The sequence below is a fragment of the Alosa sapidissima genome, chromosome 18, assembly GCF_018492685.1.
Source record: "Alosa sapidissima isolate fAloSap1 chromosome 18, fAloSap1.pri, whole genome shotgun sequence".
Taxonomy (NCBI): Eukaryota; Metazoa; Chordata; class Actinopteri; order Clupeiformes; family Clupeidae; genus Alosa; species Alosa sapidissima.
In genome coordinates, this window is record NC_055974.1 from 8,805,541 (window position 1) to 8,825,540 (window position 20,000).

The window sequence follows — 20,000 nt, forward strand, 5'->3', positions numbered from 1 at the left end:
TGTGTAAATGAAATTGTGAATGTGTGACAGCTTGCATGAATGTCTGTGTGTTTTTTGTGTGAATTCGCTCCGTCTTTATCTCTCTAAATTTAGTTACACTAGCCGCCTGACTCTCTGAGTCACTCCACCCCCACCACCTCAACCACAACATATAGACCCCGAACAGAGAGAGAGAGAGAGACAGACAGACAGAGAAAGAAAGAGAGAGAGAGACAAACAGAGAGATAAAAGAGAGAGAGAGAGAATGGGATAGGATTCTTTATTTATAGCATTGGCATTTACACAGCACTAATGTACTGTCAGTACAATAAATCGCCAGTGCTCTGCCTCCACTGCTGTCCTTACACACTTCAGCACCTTGGAGAGCGCTCCATAACCCCTCCACTAATGCTGCCAGAGCCCCGCAGTAGAGTTCAGCACCACGGACAGCTCCGTGGTGCATCAGGCTCAGCCAGTCAGCATGTGGGTCCCAGACCAGGCTCAGGGCTTCGCTCTCTACTGGCTGCTATCAGCAGGCACTGGCCCAGGATCAGTTTGGCCAGGATGCCCTTGTCCGCCTGCATTATTCATGTCGCGCGTCAGTGGCTGAAAGGCCTCTATTTGCTGCGCCTTAACCCGTGTATGCGGCAGGGTTATTTGTCCTTATCTTAGAGGGGGCCGGCTGAGTGACGGACAGGTTAAGTGGCCTGGGATTGAAACATACAGGATAACCATGTAGGCCTCTTTCTGCCACTTTCTCACTAACCTTGCAATGTGTGGGTGTGCGTGTGTCTGTGCGTGTGTGTCCATGTGTGCGTATTAAAGGGAGGTTTAAGCAGGTGTGTTTGAGCGATTTTTCTGTGTTTACTGTATGTGTGCACAGAGTGCACAAGTGTGTGTTCTCCTTGTCTGTGTGTGTGTGTGTGTATGTGTGTGTGTGTGTGTGTGTGTGTGTGTGTGTGTGATAAAGTATGGTATGTAAAGCCATATTTGCATGCAGTGTCTGTAAGTCGGGCCTTCACACATCCCATTGACCTCTTAAACAAATCAATCAATAAGCGCAGGCAAAGTAATTACACTCCGCCAGCAAAATCTCCAGCCAGTCTGCAAGAGCAGCAGGTGATTGCAGTGTGTGCGTGTGCGTGTGCGTGTGCGTGTGTGTGTGTGTGTTTGACTAGATTTTGTCTGGGGACTAACATTAGTGCCCTTGCATATTTGTCAGAGGGAGTGTATACGGCACCGTTGTATAGAAATCTCTGATATAGTGCCGGGTTGGTATTATCAGTCTTTGTGTATGTGTGCAGGATGTGTGTGTGTGTGTTGATTTTTTTTTGCCTGTGAATAAAATGTAAACAGAGTGGTTTGGAATGTGCTGTTTCTAATTGTAGGTTTGGATGAGAGAGGGAGAGGGGGCTGTGTGTGTGTGTGCGTGTGGGAAGGGACACACTGCTGCTTCGTTACTGTCTGTTTATCTTGTTTGCTGACATGGCTCAGTAGTTTTGCAGATAAAGAATAGCTTGAGAAGGAGAGAGAGAGAAAGATAGAGAAAAAGAGCAAATGAAGGTATGCGTGTGTGTGTGAGTGAACAAGACACAGAGGGAGAACAAGAAAGACAGGATAAGAGAGAGAGAGTGACAGATGAGGGAAAGGAGAGACAGATTACTTGACAGCTGCACACTCAGTCGCTAATCACAGCATGGACTGAGGACTAAGTATGAAGACTCAAGTGTGTCCATGTGTTTGTGTATGTGTGTGTGTGTGTGTGAGAGTGAGTGAGTGAGTGTGTGTGTGTAGGTTTCTGTGGGTAGGTAGGTGTGCCAGGTTGTGGGTGCGTGTGTGGGTGTGTGTGTACATATTTGTATTTGTGAGAAAGATAGACTGTGAGAGTATCTGTATTTGTGTTTTCATGTGTGTGCTTGCCAGAGTTCATCATTAATAAACAGAGCAGGACAATACATATTTGATTGTGTTCTGCCGCCTTGAACATGTTCACCAGTAGTAATCATGAATGTGTCATAAGCGATTATTTGGTTTCTCTCCACTTTGTAAGTAAATAAACTGTGTGTAGATGGATGGGGGTGAGTGTATTTGCCTAAGCATGTTAATGTGTGTGTGAGAGAGAAATGGAAAATGAACGTGTGTGTGTGTGCGTGCACATGCACGCATGTGTGTGTTCAGAAGTGATTTAACACTCAGGAGAAGGAGTAGAGGGGCGGTTCATATTACCTTTATTATTATGACAGTGTGCTTTGGGGAAACTTGGCAGCAGTAGTCTAAGTAGTAGTTTAGCTCACTTGGACTCTTTTCAAAGCAACATGTTTTGACTTCTCTCTATGTTGTAACAATCAGATTTTTAGATTCTAACTATTACCATTTAAACACCAACAGAGTACAAATTGAATTGGCTCTAGATAAATAATAATGCTTTTCACTGACATCGGGAAAGACACCAATACAGTTAACAGGTAGATTTTATGTGAGCAGAAATACGCTTGAAAACAAACAAACACTTTTTTCCACACAGTTCATATCGCAAGCAACGCAAACAAAGTGTCCACGCGGCCTACGCACTTCATGCGCTCTCACAGTCCATCCAAACGAAAACTAACAGAGACTCCGAGACATAAATCCACCGAAAAGAAGAAAACAGTCTGAATAATCCACGTCCAGTGCAACCCATATAATCCACAAAGAAAACGTTGAATCCGATGAGGTTTTCGGTGACAAACAAAAAATAGGATCCTTCTTACCGGATACCAGCGACTCGACAACGGAGATCTCCGAGCTCAGTGCTGTCTCTCCGGTATGTCTGTGGTTCCGAGCTAAAACCACCTTTAGTTGGGAAATCCACACAAACAGTTTGTCCAGGTCTCACGTAGACTCCCTGGGTAGGCCTACTGTTCAAAAACTCCCCCGCTCCTCGCGCACTTACGCGTTTTAAACTTTAATCATATCAGCTGACGCTTGACAGGTCCCTTGCGTCACCTGACACTTACAATCAGCTGATCAGAGCTAAGACGTAGACAACAGAATAATGGTGTTCACTATAGGGCTACAGACTTACATAATATGGAGAATTAAAACGTAGAACACTTTTATGTTGGTTATCATTTCATAACACACTCTTAAGAAAAGTGAATCCTAAAATTACCTGTATGTGGCAGTGCTACAATGTGTTCTTCAGATCATCCACTTTCCTCCATGAAGCTGCTGTAGTATAATATATGAGGAGTTTGGTTTCAGTAATGCAATATCTGAATTGTTGAGACTATTCATAAATCAGTTTTTTTTGTTGTTGTTTAATTTCATTTCATTTCAGTACAACTTTTCAATACAATTGCTGTTGTGTTATTTTATATTAAGATACATTAAATAACAATTGCAGTTACACTGATATTACCTGAAAAAATATGATTTATGAATATTAATAATATATAGATACATACGGATATAGCGTTCAGTCACCAATCGTGCAAATAGGCCAAATCTTATTGAATGTGTGCAATTATGACCCGGTAATAACTTGAATATATCTAATATCTCACTGTAGCATCATCTCTGGGTTTGAGGGCTCCTCATCATCAGTTCATGTCACTGGCATCAATTGTGCTCTTTGACATGACATGACACAAATTACAGTTAGAGGTCGGCTTAGAGAGCCACTTAGTTGACATTGTTTTTTTACAGGACACAGTGTACACTTCCTGTAGGACTAGCCGAGTCACTGTTTGCGAGCCACTCTCCACCACACATACAGCGAAAGAAAGAGAGAGAGAGAGAGATTGAGAGAGAGACTGACCTTGCTGTCACTGGGGATGCCATTTTTTTTTTCTCTGGTGAAATCAATCAGATTTTTGGGTAGACATCATTTCATGGGTCGCGAATAAGAAGCAGGAAGAGAGAGAAATGCAGAGATGGGAGAGGAAGAAGAGAGAGAAGGAGAGAGAGAGAGAGAGAGAGAGAAAGAGAGAGAAGAATAAGGAGAGCAGGAAGGGAGAGGAAGAAGAGCATTAGTGAATTGGAGATGGGTACAGAGGGATCAGAGAAGAAATACTGAGAAAGGAAATAACTGGAGATGAAAGAAAAAAGAAATGGACGTGTTACATGAGGATAGGATATGTAGGGAGAGAGGGATAGAGAGAGAGGTAGAGGGAGATAGAGAGAGTGACAGAGGGGAAAAGAGAGGTGGAGGAAGAGCGGCAGAGAGAGGCATAGTATGAGATAGCTGAGTGGGTTACCCCAGCATGTGAGTGAAATAGAAAGAAGAGATCAGAGAGAGATCTGACAGATAGATAGAGAGAGAGAGAAGAGAGAGATAGAGGGAGCAGAATGATGTCAGATGAGGGCATAGGGTGTATTGAACCGTCATCATACCCGCACACACACACACACATAATACACACTGTGTCCCACAGTATTGAACTGTCCTTGCTGTCCTCAGGGTTAGGCCACCATTAGTCACCAGCACTCACCCGCCGGTCTGCTGGCGTAGAAGGTTCTGGAAAAGAATGTTAACCCTCTGAAGTCAGTGTCCACATTCAGACACGGTCATGGCTCTGTCACACACTAGCATTTTTAAAAAAATATAACCTATTTTAAATGACAGCTCCAAATTTGAATGTGTTTGAATGTGTTTGCTGATAATCAGCTATAATGTGTATGTAGTAGACATATTCATTTTACTTCTAAACTCCAGAGTAAACAGGGGTAGCAATTTATTTGAAAGGGATTGCATAATACACACACACTGCACTGTCATAAAAATGTTAAAAATAAGTTTTGTACTTGGAGTACACCAAGAAGCATACATTATGCAGCATACTGAACCACATTACTGAGGAACATAGTTCACTCAGAGACTGGGAGATTCTGTTCTGGAGCTTGTGCCGTTTTGGTGATTTTGTCTGTCTTTCATTTACCTTTTTTGCACTCTTTTTTTGTCCTTTGTTCTGCCAGTGCCACCTCTCCCTTCTCATCTGCTGAGGCTTTCACATTTTGGATGCATCTCCTCCTCCTCTCGCTTCTTTCTGTCTGTCTGTCTCTTCCCCCCCTCTCTCTCTCTCCCTCTCTCTCTCTCTCTTTCCCTCTCTCTCCATTTCTATGCATGTTCCTTTTATAAGCCCTCTAGACTCATGAGTATCACTTACATCAGCGGCTTCTTTGCCGCTAGAGGAGACTGTGTGTGTGTGTGGGTGAGGGGGTGGGTGTGTGTGTGTGTGTGTGTGGGGGGGGGGGGGGGTGACTACACTGATACCCATAAGGCCTCTAAGCTCTCTCAGGACCGGGCCAGGGAGGCTCTCCTAGGTCTTTATGGGAAATTTAGTTTTTTTCCTCTCAAACACTTTGACCTTGTGCCCTGCTGATATTGGCTAAAACACTCTGATGCTGATGACCTGGCTGAACACAGCGGCTGGCTAAATAAGTGGCTGTGTGTGTGTGTGTGTGTGTGTGTGTGTCTGTCTGTCTGTGTGTCTGTGTCGGTGGGTGTACATCACTACCAAGCCCCATAGCATGTGACTATGGGTATTGAGCGCAAAGATAATGATGCCATTGATTTGTGCCTGGCTGGCAGAGTCAAAGGGTCATGAACACTTTATTAATAAATCCCTGTGGGTATGTGTGTGTGTGTGTGTGTGTGTGTGTTTGTAAAATGTAGTTCTTTGAGTGTCTAATACTAAAATGAGTCTGTAGTAAATTAATTTATAGCACTGTTTGGTCAAATTTCCTATTGTGATGCGCTCTTTGAAAACATCAATTAACGTTCACATATTTGCACACCTATGAAGTAGTTTCAGTTTTGTGGCTGTGTTATGCTTGTACTGTATATCCATTCGCCAAGCTCGTGAAGTTTAAATGAACTGTCGCATCGCAACAAATTTACAAATTAGCCAGCGTTCAGAGCAGAGCCATGTTGTGTATCATTCCATCAGCTCCATTACGCTGCATTTGGAGCAAGGACTTTTGGGAAAGTGATTTTACAAAGCTATGGCTAAACAGAATCCTGGGATATGCTATCTTGGCAGCGATTGAGACAGAACAAATGGTTGGGCCCCCCATCCATGTAGAACTGGTAACGGCAGTTTGTGTTGTGTGCGCTGAGAAGAAATGAATCAATGTGTGGCAAAAAGACGTAGTTCTACAACAAGACAGTTTTAATGATCAAAACACAAAATATGGAAATTATATCAGCAAGTTAACACAACTCAAAAATTGTCACAGTGATTTAAGCATGATAATGGACTCCGTGGTGTTGAGGTAGGAGAATTTAATGCACTTTGAGGTGCCACTTCAAAAGTGCATTAACCGCCATGTCGTTCATTATACCTTATGGAATTAGCTAAGAGCAAACATGCAGGCATAATACACACATATAATGAATACATTCTGCATCCAACACACAGAGACAACAGATACAAAAAGGAGAATCTCTCTCTCTCTCTCTCTCTCTCTCTCTCTCTCTCTCTCTCTCTGTTTTTTCCCAACTTCAGAATTGAGCTTTTTAAGGCAAGTCCACTCCATATGTCAGCCATCTTGGAACAGACTGTTGATTGTACAGTAGATCACAAATCAACATGAAAATCTAACTGACTGAGAGGGCCAGTTTTTTCAGTGATGATACCACTACTTTGGTTAAGTAAATATTGTGTGCTATGGCTTTATTCCTTGGTCAATTCCTTATCAATTCATTTCTATTAACTCCAAGGAGAGTGACTTTCCTTCCACAGCACTGCACTGCACTCTCCACCGGGTGTCCAGCATAATACCGCTAATATTGACTGAGGGATTGAGTGTGTGTGTGTGTGTGTGTGTGTGTGTGTGTGTGTGTGTGTGTGTGTGTGTGTGTGTGTGTGTGGTGAGGGGGTGGGTGTGTGTGTGTGGGTGAGGGGTTGGGTGTGTGGGTGTGTGTGTTCATTGCCATTATTGGCAGAGGACAGCCATTGGAACAATGAAAAATGGCATGAAAGTCAGCAGTGTGTGTGTGTGTGTGAGAGAGAGAGAGAGGGAGAGAGAGAGAGAGAGGAGAGAGAGTTGACTTTCTCTGTGATGTGACTTTGTGTATGCTTGATTGTGAGTACATTCCTAATGAAGACATTTCCATTGGGATTAATTCCACCTAGAGATTAGGTACTTGGGGAATAGCCTGGCCTCAATGCAATATGTGCTTGTGTGTGTGTGTGTGTGATTATGTTTGTAATGTGCTTTTCTTTGCAATGTAGTGCTCAATGCTAAATGCTAACATGTTCTCTCTATGGTTGTCTCTTGTGCAGACCAACATCCCTTTCCTGCTGAATGTCTTGAGCCATGACCAGTTCCTGTACAGCACTGTGGACACCCAGTTCATTGATGAGAATCAGAATCTCTTCAACCTCAAGCCAGTGCAGAACAGAGCCCAGAAACTACTGCATTACCTCGGTCTGTGTTTATGTGGTTTTATGTGTGCTTGTGCGAGTGTGTGTGTCTGTGTCCCTTTGTGCATGTGAGTCTGTGTGTGTGTGTGTGTGTGTGTGTGCAGGTGTGTTTCTAACGATGCTGTGTATACACTTCACAGGTTATGTAATGGTTAATGGGCCAACAACACCAATACCAGTCAAAGCCAAACCGTCTACTACTGACCCAGTCGTCCCTACTGTTCCTCTTGGTAAGACCCACATTCATACACACACACACACACACACACACACACACACACACACACACACACACCATACACACATACACCACAAGGATTACACTATTTGTTTAGTTAATCCACTCGACCAATGTTTCATTTTACATTGTTCCAAAATATTACAACTGATGTTGTAGGCTGTAGGCTCCCATTCACCACACACACACACACACACACACACACACACACACACACACACCACACAGCTTCATAAACACTCTAATCTCTTTTCGCTCTATGGACTGGCAACTCTATAGGTTTCAATCTTTGTTGGATGTATGCAAAAGGTCAACCTACATTCATTGCAGTACATTCATGTTTGCAATTAGGAATCTGTCCCCTGGTCCCAATTGAAGTAAAAAACGTTGGGAAGCTAATATAAAAAATGTTTGACCACTGTCAAAAATCTCTCACAAACCATGAGTCACACAGGAGTTTAAACACTGAAGACACACAAAACACTCTCTTGTGATACACAGCACACAATATCACACAACACATACACACACACACACACACACACACACACACACACACACACACACACACACACACACACACACACACTAACATGCACACAAACAGCTAAACTTCTTAGAACAGAATAGAAGACTGCACTAACAAAGGAAAACACACATACAGAATGATGATTCTCTCTCTCTCTCTCACACACACACACACACACACACACACACACACACACACACACACACACACAGGAGAATGAGTGAGTGATGTGAACTGTCCTCCTCCTCTCTCTCCATCCCTCCTTCCTCTCCTCCTCCTCCTCTATCAGTCCATCTCTGTGCGGGCGAGTGACAGTGTGATAATGCAGGCCTAATCCCTATGCTCTCCCCATCACGGGGGCCAAATGAAAAAAGGGATCCAGCTCCATTAGAAATCTCATTACATGGCTTTAGGTGTGTGTGTGTGTGTGTGTGTGTGTGTGTGTGTGTGTGTGTGTGTGTGTGTGTGTGTGTGTGTGTGTGTGTGTGTGTGCTTGTAGGTGTGTGTGTGTGTGTGTGTGTGTGTGTGTGCTTGTAGGTGTGTGTGTGTGTGTGTGTGTGTGTGTGTAGGTGTGTGTGTGTGTGTGCTTGTAGGTGTGTGTGTGTGTGTGTGTGTGTAGGTGTGTGTGTGTGTGTGTGTGTGTGTGTGTGTGTGTGTGTGCTGCGCATACCAGCCACTCCCAAGTGGTTGTATGAGTGTATGTAGGTATGCACACTAGAGTGTGTGTTTATGAGCTTTTGTGTGTGTGTGTGTGTTTGTGTGTGTGTGTGTGTGTGTGTGTGTTTGTGTGAGAACAGTGTGCATGCAGCTGTGTTTATTATAATAATAATGATAACTTAGTTTTATATAGCGCCTTTCAAGTAACCCAAGGTTGCTTTACAAAAGGAGATAGGGCAGGGGAATAGAGGGGAGGAGAGAGGAGTGGGTAGAAGTGGGGTTGGGGGGCAGGGTGGTCTCAGTGGTCTCAATAGGCCTCAGTGAATAAATGTGATTTTAGGTGCTTTTTGAACGTAGCCAGTGTGGGGGCTTGGCGGGTATGGAGAGGTAGACTGTTCCAAAGGGTGGGGGCAGCAACACAGAAGGCTCTGTCACCAAAAGTCCGTAGCCTGGAACGGGGGATGACAAGCGGGTCCTTGCCAGAGGACCTCAGGGACCTTGGCTGGGAGTGATGCTGGATGAGATCGGAGAGGTACTGGGGAGCAAGAGTATTGAGGGATTTGTATGTAAGGAGTAATATTTTGTAGGTGATGCGTGACTTCACCGGGAGCCAGTGAAGCTGCTTGAGTGTGGGGGTAATGTGTTGCCATCGCTTTGTTTGTGTGAGGATCCTGGCAGCTGAGTTTTGGACACGCTGTAGCTTGTCCAGTGCTTTGGTGGGAAGACCATAAAGGACACCGTTACAGTAGTCCAGACGGGAGGTGATGAAGGCATGTGTCAGAGTCTCCGCAACAGTGTCTGACAGTGAGGGCTGGAGTCTGCAGATGTTTTTGAGGTGGAAGAAGGCGGATTTGGTGATGTTACTGATGTGAGCTTGGAGTGAGAGGTTGCAGTCCAGAGTCACACCCAAGTTACGCACTTCTTGGGAGGGCCTGATGGTAAAGCCATCTACGTTCAATAAGACGTCCCCAACTTTCTTGGACAGAGACGGAGGGGCCACCACCATGAGCTCTGTCTTGTTGTTGTTGAGTTTGAGCAGGTTGGTGGCCATCCAAGTCTTTATGTCATGCAGGCAGTGAACTAGTGATAGGGGAGGGAGATTGGTAGATGGTTTAGCGCTAATGTAAAGCTGGGTGTCTCTTTGTTCCCCAGGAGGTCCTTTCCTCTTTGTTCTATACAGTTTCCCACACGTGTGCACATGTGTGGGGCAGCATGCATACTCTACGTGCTTTAAATTGGATCAAATGCATGGATATTGGACTGCTTTGTATTTGTGTGAGTGTGTGTGTGTGTGTGTGTGTTTGTTGACTGTGTGAATGTGTATGACTCCGGTATAACGTGTCGTGTGTAAGTGGGTCGCATCTGTAGTGCAGTAGGTGTACCAGTCTCTCTCTCTCTCTCTCTGTGCCAGCAGGACTGCTATAGGACTGCCTGATTCCAGCACAACACCACACACACTACACTACAACCGCCCCACACACACCAACACTAGCGCAACAGAACAGCAACACTGTCACCAGAGGAAAGCACAATACACAAAACACACCAACACTGTCTAACACCATAACATGTCTAACACTGTCAACACTATAGAGCACCATGAACACCAGTGCTATCACCACAGCACAACACCAATGACATAACACACCAGCACACGCACGTTCACACACACACACACACACACACGTTCACACACACACAAACTAACTAACATGCTCGGAATCAGGAGTGAGTAGCTGGAAAAGACTCAAGCACACACAGCATATGGCAACGCCTACCATTGTTATCACCATATCAGCACAGAAGGAGAGCAACCCTAACTAGCAGCCCCCCCGCCACATGCTGCTGTTTGCATCTGACTCATGAAATACAGTAACAGCACAGTAATAGGCACTGTGTTCTGTGTTTATGTACTGCATATGTACTGCATATCGCACTCATTAAGATTATGGAAAAATAACACAAAGTGTGTGAACTAATGTCTTTATGTTTAGCAGGTGTACTAGCGTGTGAAGGAAGTAATGTGCACATCATAGACATCATGTGGGACTCACTGTGGAACACATATTATGTTGTGACTTGCCTAAGGCCATAGAAAAAGTACAATTGTATATGCATTACATCTGACAGCATTGTTTTAATGATAATTTTTATGTGTGCGTCATGTGCTATATTTTGTATTTTGTCTTGTGTGTGTGTGTGTGTGTGTGTGTGTGTGTGTGTGTGAGAGAGAGAGACAGAGAGAGAGTGTGTGTGTGTGTGTATATAACTGGATGGGCAATATTCATGCCAATTATACATGATTCATTTGAACTTTGTTTGTATCTGTGTACAGTATGTGCATTGTTCTTATGCATTCTGAGAACAATATACTTCTGCTGTATTAGATTTATACATTTGTCAAGACATTTGACAAATCACATAATAACAGTAAACCTTCTGATTTTCATTTCAAACTCAAATTTCAACAGGGGAAGAAAGAAAGAAATTGTGATAATTGTTTAGATGTGTTACAGTATAATATGTGAGTGACTATATCCAACATGTATTTTGAGATTACAAATGTACTATACTCCTAGTGTTTATTAATCTATGTTTGTGATAACATACTATATATATATATATATATATATAGAAATTTCCATTCCACTCTATTATAGACAGAATACCAGCTGAGATCAGTTTTTTCAGGGCAGCAGTTTTCAGATTACATTATGTGCCTACATAATAGCAAAAGGGTTCTCCAATGTTTTCTCAGTTAGCCTTTTAAATTGTTATCAGATTAGTAAACAGAATATGCCTTTGGAACATTGGATGAATGGTTGCTGATAATGGGCAAGGTAGATATTGCATTAAAGATCAGCCATTTCTTTCTACAACAGTCAAGGACCCTTTTACCCTTTTGCAATGATGCATATCGAATCACAGAAATACACACAGCTACACCAAACCCCCCCCCCACACACACACACACCCCACACACACACATACAGTACACATACACATGCATATTTCAGTTTAGAATTGAGTGTGTGTCCTTGAGTGTGGTCAGGTGTTGTATATGCTCTTGCAGCGTTCATGTTGTGACCCCCTCCTCCTTTCCCATCATGCTCTAGGTGAGCCCCCCAAGGGCCTGCGTGATGTGCTGCTGAAGGAGGGTCCTGAGGGTTTTGCGCGGGCAGTGCGCAACCACCCTGGCCTGCTGCTGATGGACACCACCTTCCGCGACGCCCACCAGTCCTTGCTGGCAACACGCGTGCGCACGCACGACCTCAAGAAGATTGCGCCGTTCGTGGCGCACAACTTCAGCAACCTCTACAGCCTGGAGAACTGGGGAGGTGGGCGAGACGCACACACACACGCGCACACACACACACGCGCACACACACACATGCGCACACACACACACGCGCACACACACATGCGCACACACACACACGCGCACGCGCACACACACACACACACACACACATACACACACACACACACATACACACACACACATACATACACGCACACACACGCACACACACACACATACTGTACACACACACACATACACACACACACTTCTCTTGCAGTACAAATAATTTCCTTTTTTCTTTGCATATCAAGTTTTTGCTTTTGCGCAGATGTTATGGCAATCCAGGGTGATTTTGTTTTGCCAATAATGCTCATTTGAATTTAATTTACTGGAAGTAGAGAGAGTTACAGGAGGGGGATGGGGGGGGGGGGGAGGGGAGAGAGAGAGAGAGAGAGAGAGAGAGAGCAGAATAGATGTATTCTAAATGAGCGTGAGTGTGTGCTAGAATAGATGTGAGTGAGTGTAGGTGTGGGCATGTACAGTGTGTGTGTGTGTGTGTGTGTGTGTGTGTCAGGATTTCCGTTGTCCGGTAATTTCCGGGCATTGGCCGGAAAAAAAATGAAATGTCAAATCTCTCCGGTCAAATTGTCCGATTAAAATGATGTCCGGTCAACTCCACCACCACCAGATAAAAAGCAGAAGTGTCGGGCGTATCTGTCGGAATCAGTAGTGACATTGGAAGTGGAGTTGCGGGGGGTGCGGCCGCTCCAAGACACTGTCATTCTCCGTGTACACTGGACATGCAAAGTGTTCTTTACCAAAAGCATACAGTAGGCCTATGCGTTCTCTATGATCTGCAGGGTTAGGGCCTCCTCGACGAGGCGATTACTGGTCCGCGGATAATTTCTGGCACAATTAAACGGTACCATTGAACCGCGGCCGAAAGAAAAAGAAACTAAACATTTCCCAAAATAGGAAACATTTCTTAATTTATTGTTGTCAAATAAAGAGGCATAGCATTAGGGGGTAGTAGTGTGAGCGCTCATTCTTGTGTGTGCGCATCTGTGTAAGTTAAACAGTCACCACTGGAGATAACGTGGGTAGCAGCAACAAACAACGTAGCCTTTTTTAAACAATGAACGAAGCGGACTCTTGCTGTCCATGAAAAGATACTGGCTAGATCTTGTTAGGCATGTTTAAGTTAGGCTAATGAACATGTTGCATTCTATACAGCCTGATAATGTCATTCTTTAAGCTACATAGCCTGTCTCCAGTTTTCCTCAATTTGACTAATTAAGAAGGGATAATAGGATATTTGACAGGCATATCATCAAAATGTCCGGAAAACGAAAGCATTTTTTTCTAGCGGAAACTCTGGTGTGTGTGTTTGCGTGTTTTGCTATTCAGTGAATATAAAGTAGATGCCTATGTGTCCTTTGTGTGTGTTTGTGTGCCTGATGTAATGAATGTAATGTGTGTGCCTGGTGTAATGAGAGTTGTCAAAGACTGATTAAAGGTAGCCCTTGACATTAATATGTGTTTCTTACGGTGCGCGTATGTGTGCTTGTATGTGCTTGTGTGTAAGACTTTATTGATCACGCATGCTGGTGTTCTTCGTTTTTCCACACCTCCCTGTCTCATTAGCTTTCTTTTCCAATGCTTCATCACGCCATCTCTCCCTCTCCCTCTCACAATGTCTCTCTCTTTCTCTCTTTCTACCTATCATTAACTTTCCCTGTCTCATTCTCTCTCTTAATCTTGCTGTCGGTACAAAACAAAACAGCAGCTAACGCAGCCAGGCGGCTGCAGTGCTACACTCTGAACATGGGGGCTCTATGAGATCTATGTGAAAACTTACCGGATTTCTCCTTTAATGAAGAACTGTTCAATCTCTCCCTTTTCTCTCTCCCTTTCTCTGTCTCCACCCACCTCTTGTGATGGGAATGTGGCTTATTTTCTTTGGAGGAATATAAACCTTGTTTAGTTATGTGTTGTCATGGTACACATTTTCTGTAAAGGTATTAAGCTGGTTTACTGTTATAAATGAGAGTTAAGCCTCTCTCTCCCTCTCTCTCTCTCCCTCCATTTGTGTCTGTCTGTTTGTTTGTCCGTCTGTCTGTCTGTCTGTTTGACTTTCCTTCCCCCATACCTCTTCCTCCCTTCCTCCATTCCCTCTCCCTCCTCATTTCCTCTGTGTCCTTCTCTCCGTCCTCTCTTTCAGCTTAACTTTTCCACTACTCATGCATTACCTTTTTTCATCCTCACCTTTCCACACTCTTCACATGTCCTTCTCTCATGTCCTTCTCATATGTCCTAATCACATGCCCTTCTCTCATGTCCTTCACTATACCCATATCATACATCCTCTCATGTCCTTCTCATATGTCCTTCTCTCATGTCCTTCTCATATGTCCTAATCACATGTCCTTCTCTCATGTCCTAATCATACAGTGCACATCCTTCTCTCATGTCCTAATCACACATCCTTCTCTCATGTCCTTCTCTTATACCCTAATCATATGTCTTTCTCTCATGTCCTTCTCACATGTCCTAATCTCATGTCCTTCTTACATGTCCTAATCATACACCCTTCTCTCATGTCCTAATCACATGTCCCTCTCTCCCTCTCTCTCTCCATAGGTGCTACATTTGACGTGGCCATGCGTTTCCTGTATGAGTGTCCTTGGCGGCGTCTGCAGGAGTTGAGAGCGCTCATCCCCAACGTGCCGTTCCAGATGCTGCTCCGCGGAGCAAACGCCGTGGGCTACACCAACTACCCCGACAATGCCGTCTTCAAGTGGGTACACCCACTAATACACACACACACATACACACACACACACACACACACACACATACAGCAGCTACCCTGACAACAGCGTCTTCAAGTGGGTACACCCACTAATACGCACACACACACACACACACACACACACACATACACACACACACACACACACACACACACACACACACACACACACACACACACACACACACATACAGCAGCTACCCTGACAACAGCGTCTTCAAGTGGTTACACAAACACACTAATACACACACTCAAACTAATACAGACACACACACACACACACACACTACCACATACACCAACTACCCTGACAATGATATTTTCAAGTAGGCACACACATTAATACACACACACACACACACACACACACACACACACACACACACACACACACACACACACACACATATACACATACACATACACATACACACATACACCTACACATACACACATACACCAACTACCCCACAGAAGTACAAACGCATACACATACAGACACACAGAGAGCATTGTAAAGCATACCATTTCCCTTAAGGTAGTGCACACATAAGCACAAACATTCACACACATAACAAAGCCTCATGGTTTGCTACCCACTATGTTTTCAGATGTTTTCAATAACGCACACACACATGTACATGTATGAGGACAAGGACACTTATATCATCTTGGTTGCTTAATTACTGTCATACACACTCACACACTCACTGTTCATGTTCACTGTACCTGGAGCCAAAGTCTGGTGTGTATGAGTGTGTGTGTATGTTTATGTGTGTTCATTTGTATGTGTAGAGTGTGTGTGTGTGTGAGTTTGCGTGAGTTTGCGTGCTTGCACACATATGAAAATCTTGGCTCTGGCTGCAGCATTAGCGCGAAGCCTGCCAGCATCCCAGCGGCACAGTGGTATTTCTGCATGGTGGTAATCATGACAGAGCTTTTCCCACGCCTATTCCTATCCCCTCACACACACACACACACACACACACACACACACACACACACACACACACACCTCCAACTGCTGCACCTGAGGCGCTCATGAAATTAGCGCTGTCGTCCTGCGACCTTTCCGAGGCAAATGAAGTGAAACTCAATGTTGCCTCTTTGCGCTAATAAATAAGTAGGGAGCGTTTCGCAGGAAACGTGCATAATTCATCTTGACCTCTGTGCGTTCTTTGTGATCTCCGAGGCGTCAGCAGAGCGCTGCCAAGCTGAGGAGATGAAGTGCTTTCACGTCGGCCCCTAATCGTGTTTGGAGAAATGTTCAGGGAAAAGAAAAATATTTTAAGGCATAAAGCCCGTGCCTATTTAGCATTTAAAAAAAAAAGTGATGTTGTAATGTAGACACGATGTGCTGAAATAAAGTGGCAAGACAACAGCACGCCATGCAGCCCAGAGCAGAGGCAGGACAAAGTGATCCACCTGAAGGCTTGTATTGAGTTTTAGGCCCACGCACTTGATAGTGGCTGGTAATGGGATTTCAAGCAGCAAGTAATGCCTGTACCTTCATGCAAGCCTGAAGTCTTCTCTCCGTTTCTTTTTGGTTTGTCGCTTTTTTTGTGTTTTTGTTACTCTTTTCTGTTACCCTGCTTGGTTTTCTTTTTTTTTGTTCTGTTTCTGTTACTGTTTTGGTGTTAAAACAGCTTCTTTCTGTCCACCCTACTTTCTTTTCTTCTCTTCTCCTCCCTGTCTCTACACTCGCTCCTGGCTGCTCTCCTGAGATTGTTTCCTTGTATCTCTTCTTTCTCTCCCTTCCTCCTCTATTCCTCCATTTGTAATTGTCACAGTCCCACTGTGTGTATTCGCTCTCCTCCTCTTCTCCCTCCCTCCCCCTTAAGAGACTTCTAAAGTTCACCTACAAAAAAAGCTACCATCTTTGCCCATATAAGGAGATCCGGCATCTTGAGATTTTTCCTATGGGGAAATAACACTGGGATTTGAATGATCACACCTGTTAAACTCTCGCAGGGGTGAAGTCTTTGCTCTACGCACTTTTGTCCTCTGCTTTCGAGTGGGTACTGTGATCTAAGGTACGTTAAGACGGCACACTTTGATTTTTGCTACTCCAGAGCTAAATTGTAATGCAACTTACCATAGGTAGTTAGCTTCAATTAACACCCGGATCTCCTTATATGGGCAACGATGGCAGCTTTGGGGGGTTTTTTGTAGGCGAACTTCAGAGGTCTATACCATATCCCTCATCCCTTCATATTTCCCTACCTCATTTCCTCCAGCTCATCCTTTTCTATCCTCACCTTTCCAGACTCTTCTCTGCCCTTCTCTCAAGTGCTAATAACATATTCTTCTCTCATGGCCTTGTGACATGTCCTTCACTCATGTCCTTTTCTCATGTCCTTCTCTCATATCCTAATCACATGTCCTTCTCTCATATCCTAATCACATGCCCTTTTCTCATATCCTTCTCTCGTGTCATTCTCTCATATTCCCTTTTCATGTTCTAACCATACTGTCCACCTCTACCTCCTTGAACTCAGGTTCTGTGAGGTTGCCAAGGAGAACGGCATGGACATCTTCCGCGTCTTCGACTCGCTCAACTACCTTCCCAACATGCTCCTGGGAATGGAAGCGGCCGGCTCGGCGGGCGGCGTGGTGGAGGCGGCCATCTCCTACACGGGCGACGTGTCCGACCCCATGCGCCAGAAGTACTCGCTGGACTACTACCTGGGGCTGGCCGAGGAGCTGGTCAAAGCCGGCACACACATACTCTCCATTAAGGTACAGTGGGCACAAAGGGACATGCAGAGCTAGAGAAACTGCAAAGTAGGGATTGGCGATATAGACTTATTTCAGGAGATTTTTCAATAATTATATAAATAATAAAGAAATCATTCACCACTAAAAAACATTTAACACTGTTATGTAATGTCAGCCTTACAGTCTTGAAAGGGAAAAAAAGAAAAGCTTAATCCTGACAAACTTATGTAACACATACAGTATGTAAACATGTCATTAACCTTATCATTAATATTATAAGTTCTGGGTTGGAATTCTACCAGTATATTTGATAGCTACTGCACAGAGGTTAAAAATAACAATCCCTGATTCATACACCCAGGTTGTTGTGGTAAGAGTGTTGTGTGATAGCACATTTCTTCATTCTAGGTGATATTGTGTTGATTCTTAGGAATAATACAACGCTGAATAGCAGCCTGATTGCTCACCATGGGCTCTATTGGCAGCTACATCTACATAGCATTTCAGAGTTCATAACTGGCCTTTTATTCTGTCACTCAGCACCACTACCGGCTCACCTGATATTATATTTCCTCTACATATTCATTCATAGTCATATTCATCTATCTTTCTTTCATATCTGTCACTCTTTCTTTCTCTGTCTCTCTATCTGTTCTTTGCTGCAGCTCATTCCTCCTGCTCCTCTGTTGTGTCAGTTTGGGTGGATGGAGTTTAATTAATTAATTAATTTATTTATTTGTGTGCTTTTGTTCCACCATCAGTGATATAGAATGTGTCATTATCTCCATATTAATTTCTAATAATATTCATCCTTTCAGTTATATTGATAAACGTCTGTCTCCTCTCCCTCTCTCTCTCTCTCTCTCTCTCTCTCTCTCTCTCTCTCTCTCTCTCTCTCTCAGCCATGAGGGCAGCCATGGCCTTCTGGTTAGCGCTTCAGACTTGTCAGTGGAGGGTTGCCGGTCACGGATTGGGATAAATGCAGAGACCAAATTTCCCTCACAGGATCAAAAGAGTATACTTATACTATACTATAAACGTCTCTCTCTCTCTCTCTCAGGACATGGCGGGGCTTTTGAAGCCTGAGGCTAGCCGCGTGCTGATTGGTGCACTGCGCGACCGTTTCCCTGAGGTGCCCATCCACGTGCACACCCACGACACGGCGGGGGCAGGAGTAGCGGCCATGCTGGCGTGCGCCGAGTCTGGTGCTGACGTTGTGGACGTGGCTGTGGACTCCATGTCCGGCATGACCTCCCAGCCCAGCATGGGTGCGTTGGTGGCCTGCACCAACGGCACCAAACTCCACACAGGTGAGTCAGGAGCGGGTTTCTAAACCCAACACTGGTGAGTCAGGACTGTGTGGCTAACCTCAACACTGGTGAGTCAGGAGCGGGTTAGCCCTGGTGATTCAAGACTGTACTGCTAAATTCAACACTGGTGAGTCACCGATTATTGAGTGGATGCGTCAGACGACCACAACACTGGTATGCAAGTCAGAACTATACACCTGTGAGTTAGGACTGTGATTTTAACTCAATACTGGTGAGTCAGGACAGTGTAGCAGTGACTTCCATAGAAATGCATGGGGTTAGTTTGTAACGCCAATATGGCAGTGTTTTACACATATTCCGCCCCTTCCGCGGCAAAAAAGTCAACACGTGAATACATTTCGCCAATCATATGGTGTGTTGTGAATACATCATGCCAACCATGTGGTGTGTTTTGAATACATTGTGCCAATCATGTGTTGTGATCTCGCGCTGGAGAAGTCAGAAAAACTCCCATGATGCAGTGCTGGTCGGACAGATGAGCGAGCGAACCCAGAGACCTCCCTCAGTGACAGGGGTCAGCAGGAAGGCCGAGGGCCTGTCAGTCACCATGGCCGTTGGCACGGGAACCAGTCAAGCGAGGTTGTCAGTCAGGATTCACTCACCTATGTATAAACACCAACCCCACGCCCAGCCCCAAACCCACTAACAGCAATTGATTGAGCGCTGATTGGAGTCGGCCTGTCAATCAATCAACGGTCAAGTTTAGCCACTTTCTGTGTCAGTCAATAGAGAGCTGCAGAGGTTCCTGTTTCCATCCAATGTTAATGGAATCTGGTGTTAAAACTGTGTGTGTGTGTGTGTGTGTGTGTGTGTGTGTGTGTTATACATGCATGACTTGTGCCTGTCAGCATGTCTGTAGTGTGCGTGATGTGGCGAACAGAAAGTCTGCTGACCATCCGTAATGATCACACAAGCCCCAACAGGAAAGCAAAAAGGCACGCAGGCAAAAGACGTGGAAAGATAGACAGATAGAAAGAAGAGAAAAATTGGAACCAAATAACTACAGAGGTATCTGTGTGAACA

General features: G+C 44.5%; 1 protein-coding gene across 1 annotated transcript in view; it reads left to right on the plus strand.

Annotated features, from left to right (window-relative positions):
• pcxb (pyruvate carboxylase b) overlaps positions 1-20,000 on the plus strand; it is a 218,988-nt gene that overhangs the window by 165,804 nt on the left and 33,184 nt on the right. Inside the window, exons 11-16 of the mRNA XM_042070635.1 lie at positions 7,248-7,392; positions 7,529-7,618; positions 11,929-12,150; positions 14,757-14,913; positions 17,427-17,667; positions 18,707-18,956. Of these exons, the coding sequence (XP_041926569.1) occupies positions 7,248-7,392; positions 7,529-7,618; positions 11,929-12,150; positions 14,757-14,913; positions 17,427-17,667; positions 18,707-18,956 (1,105 nt within the window). The remainder of the gene's footprint in view (positions 1-7,247; positions 7,393-7,528; positions 7,619-11,928; positions 12,151-14,756; positions 14,914-17,426; positions 17,668-18,706; positions 18,957-20,000) is intronic.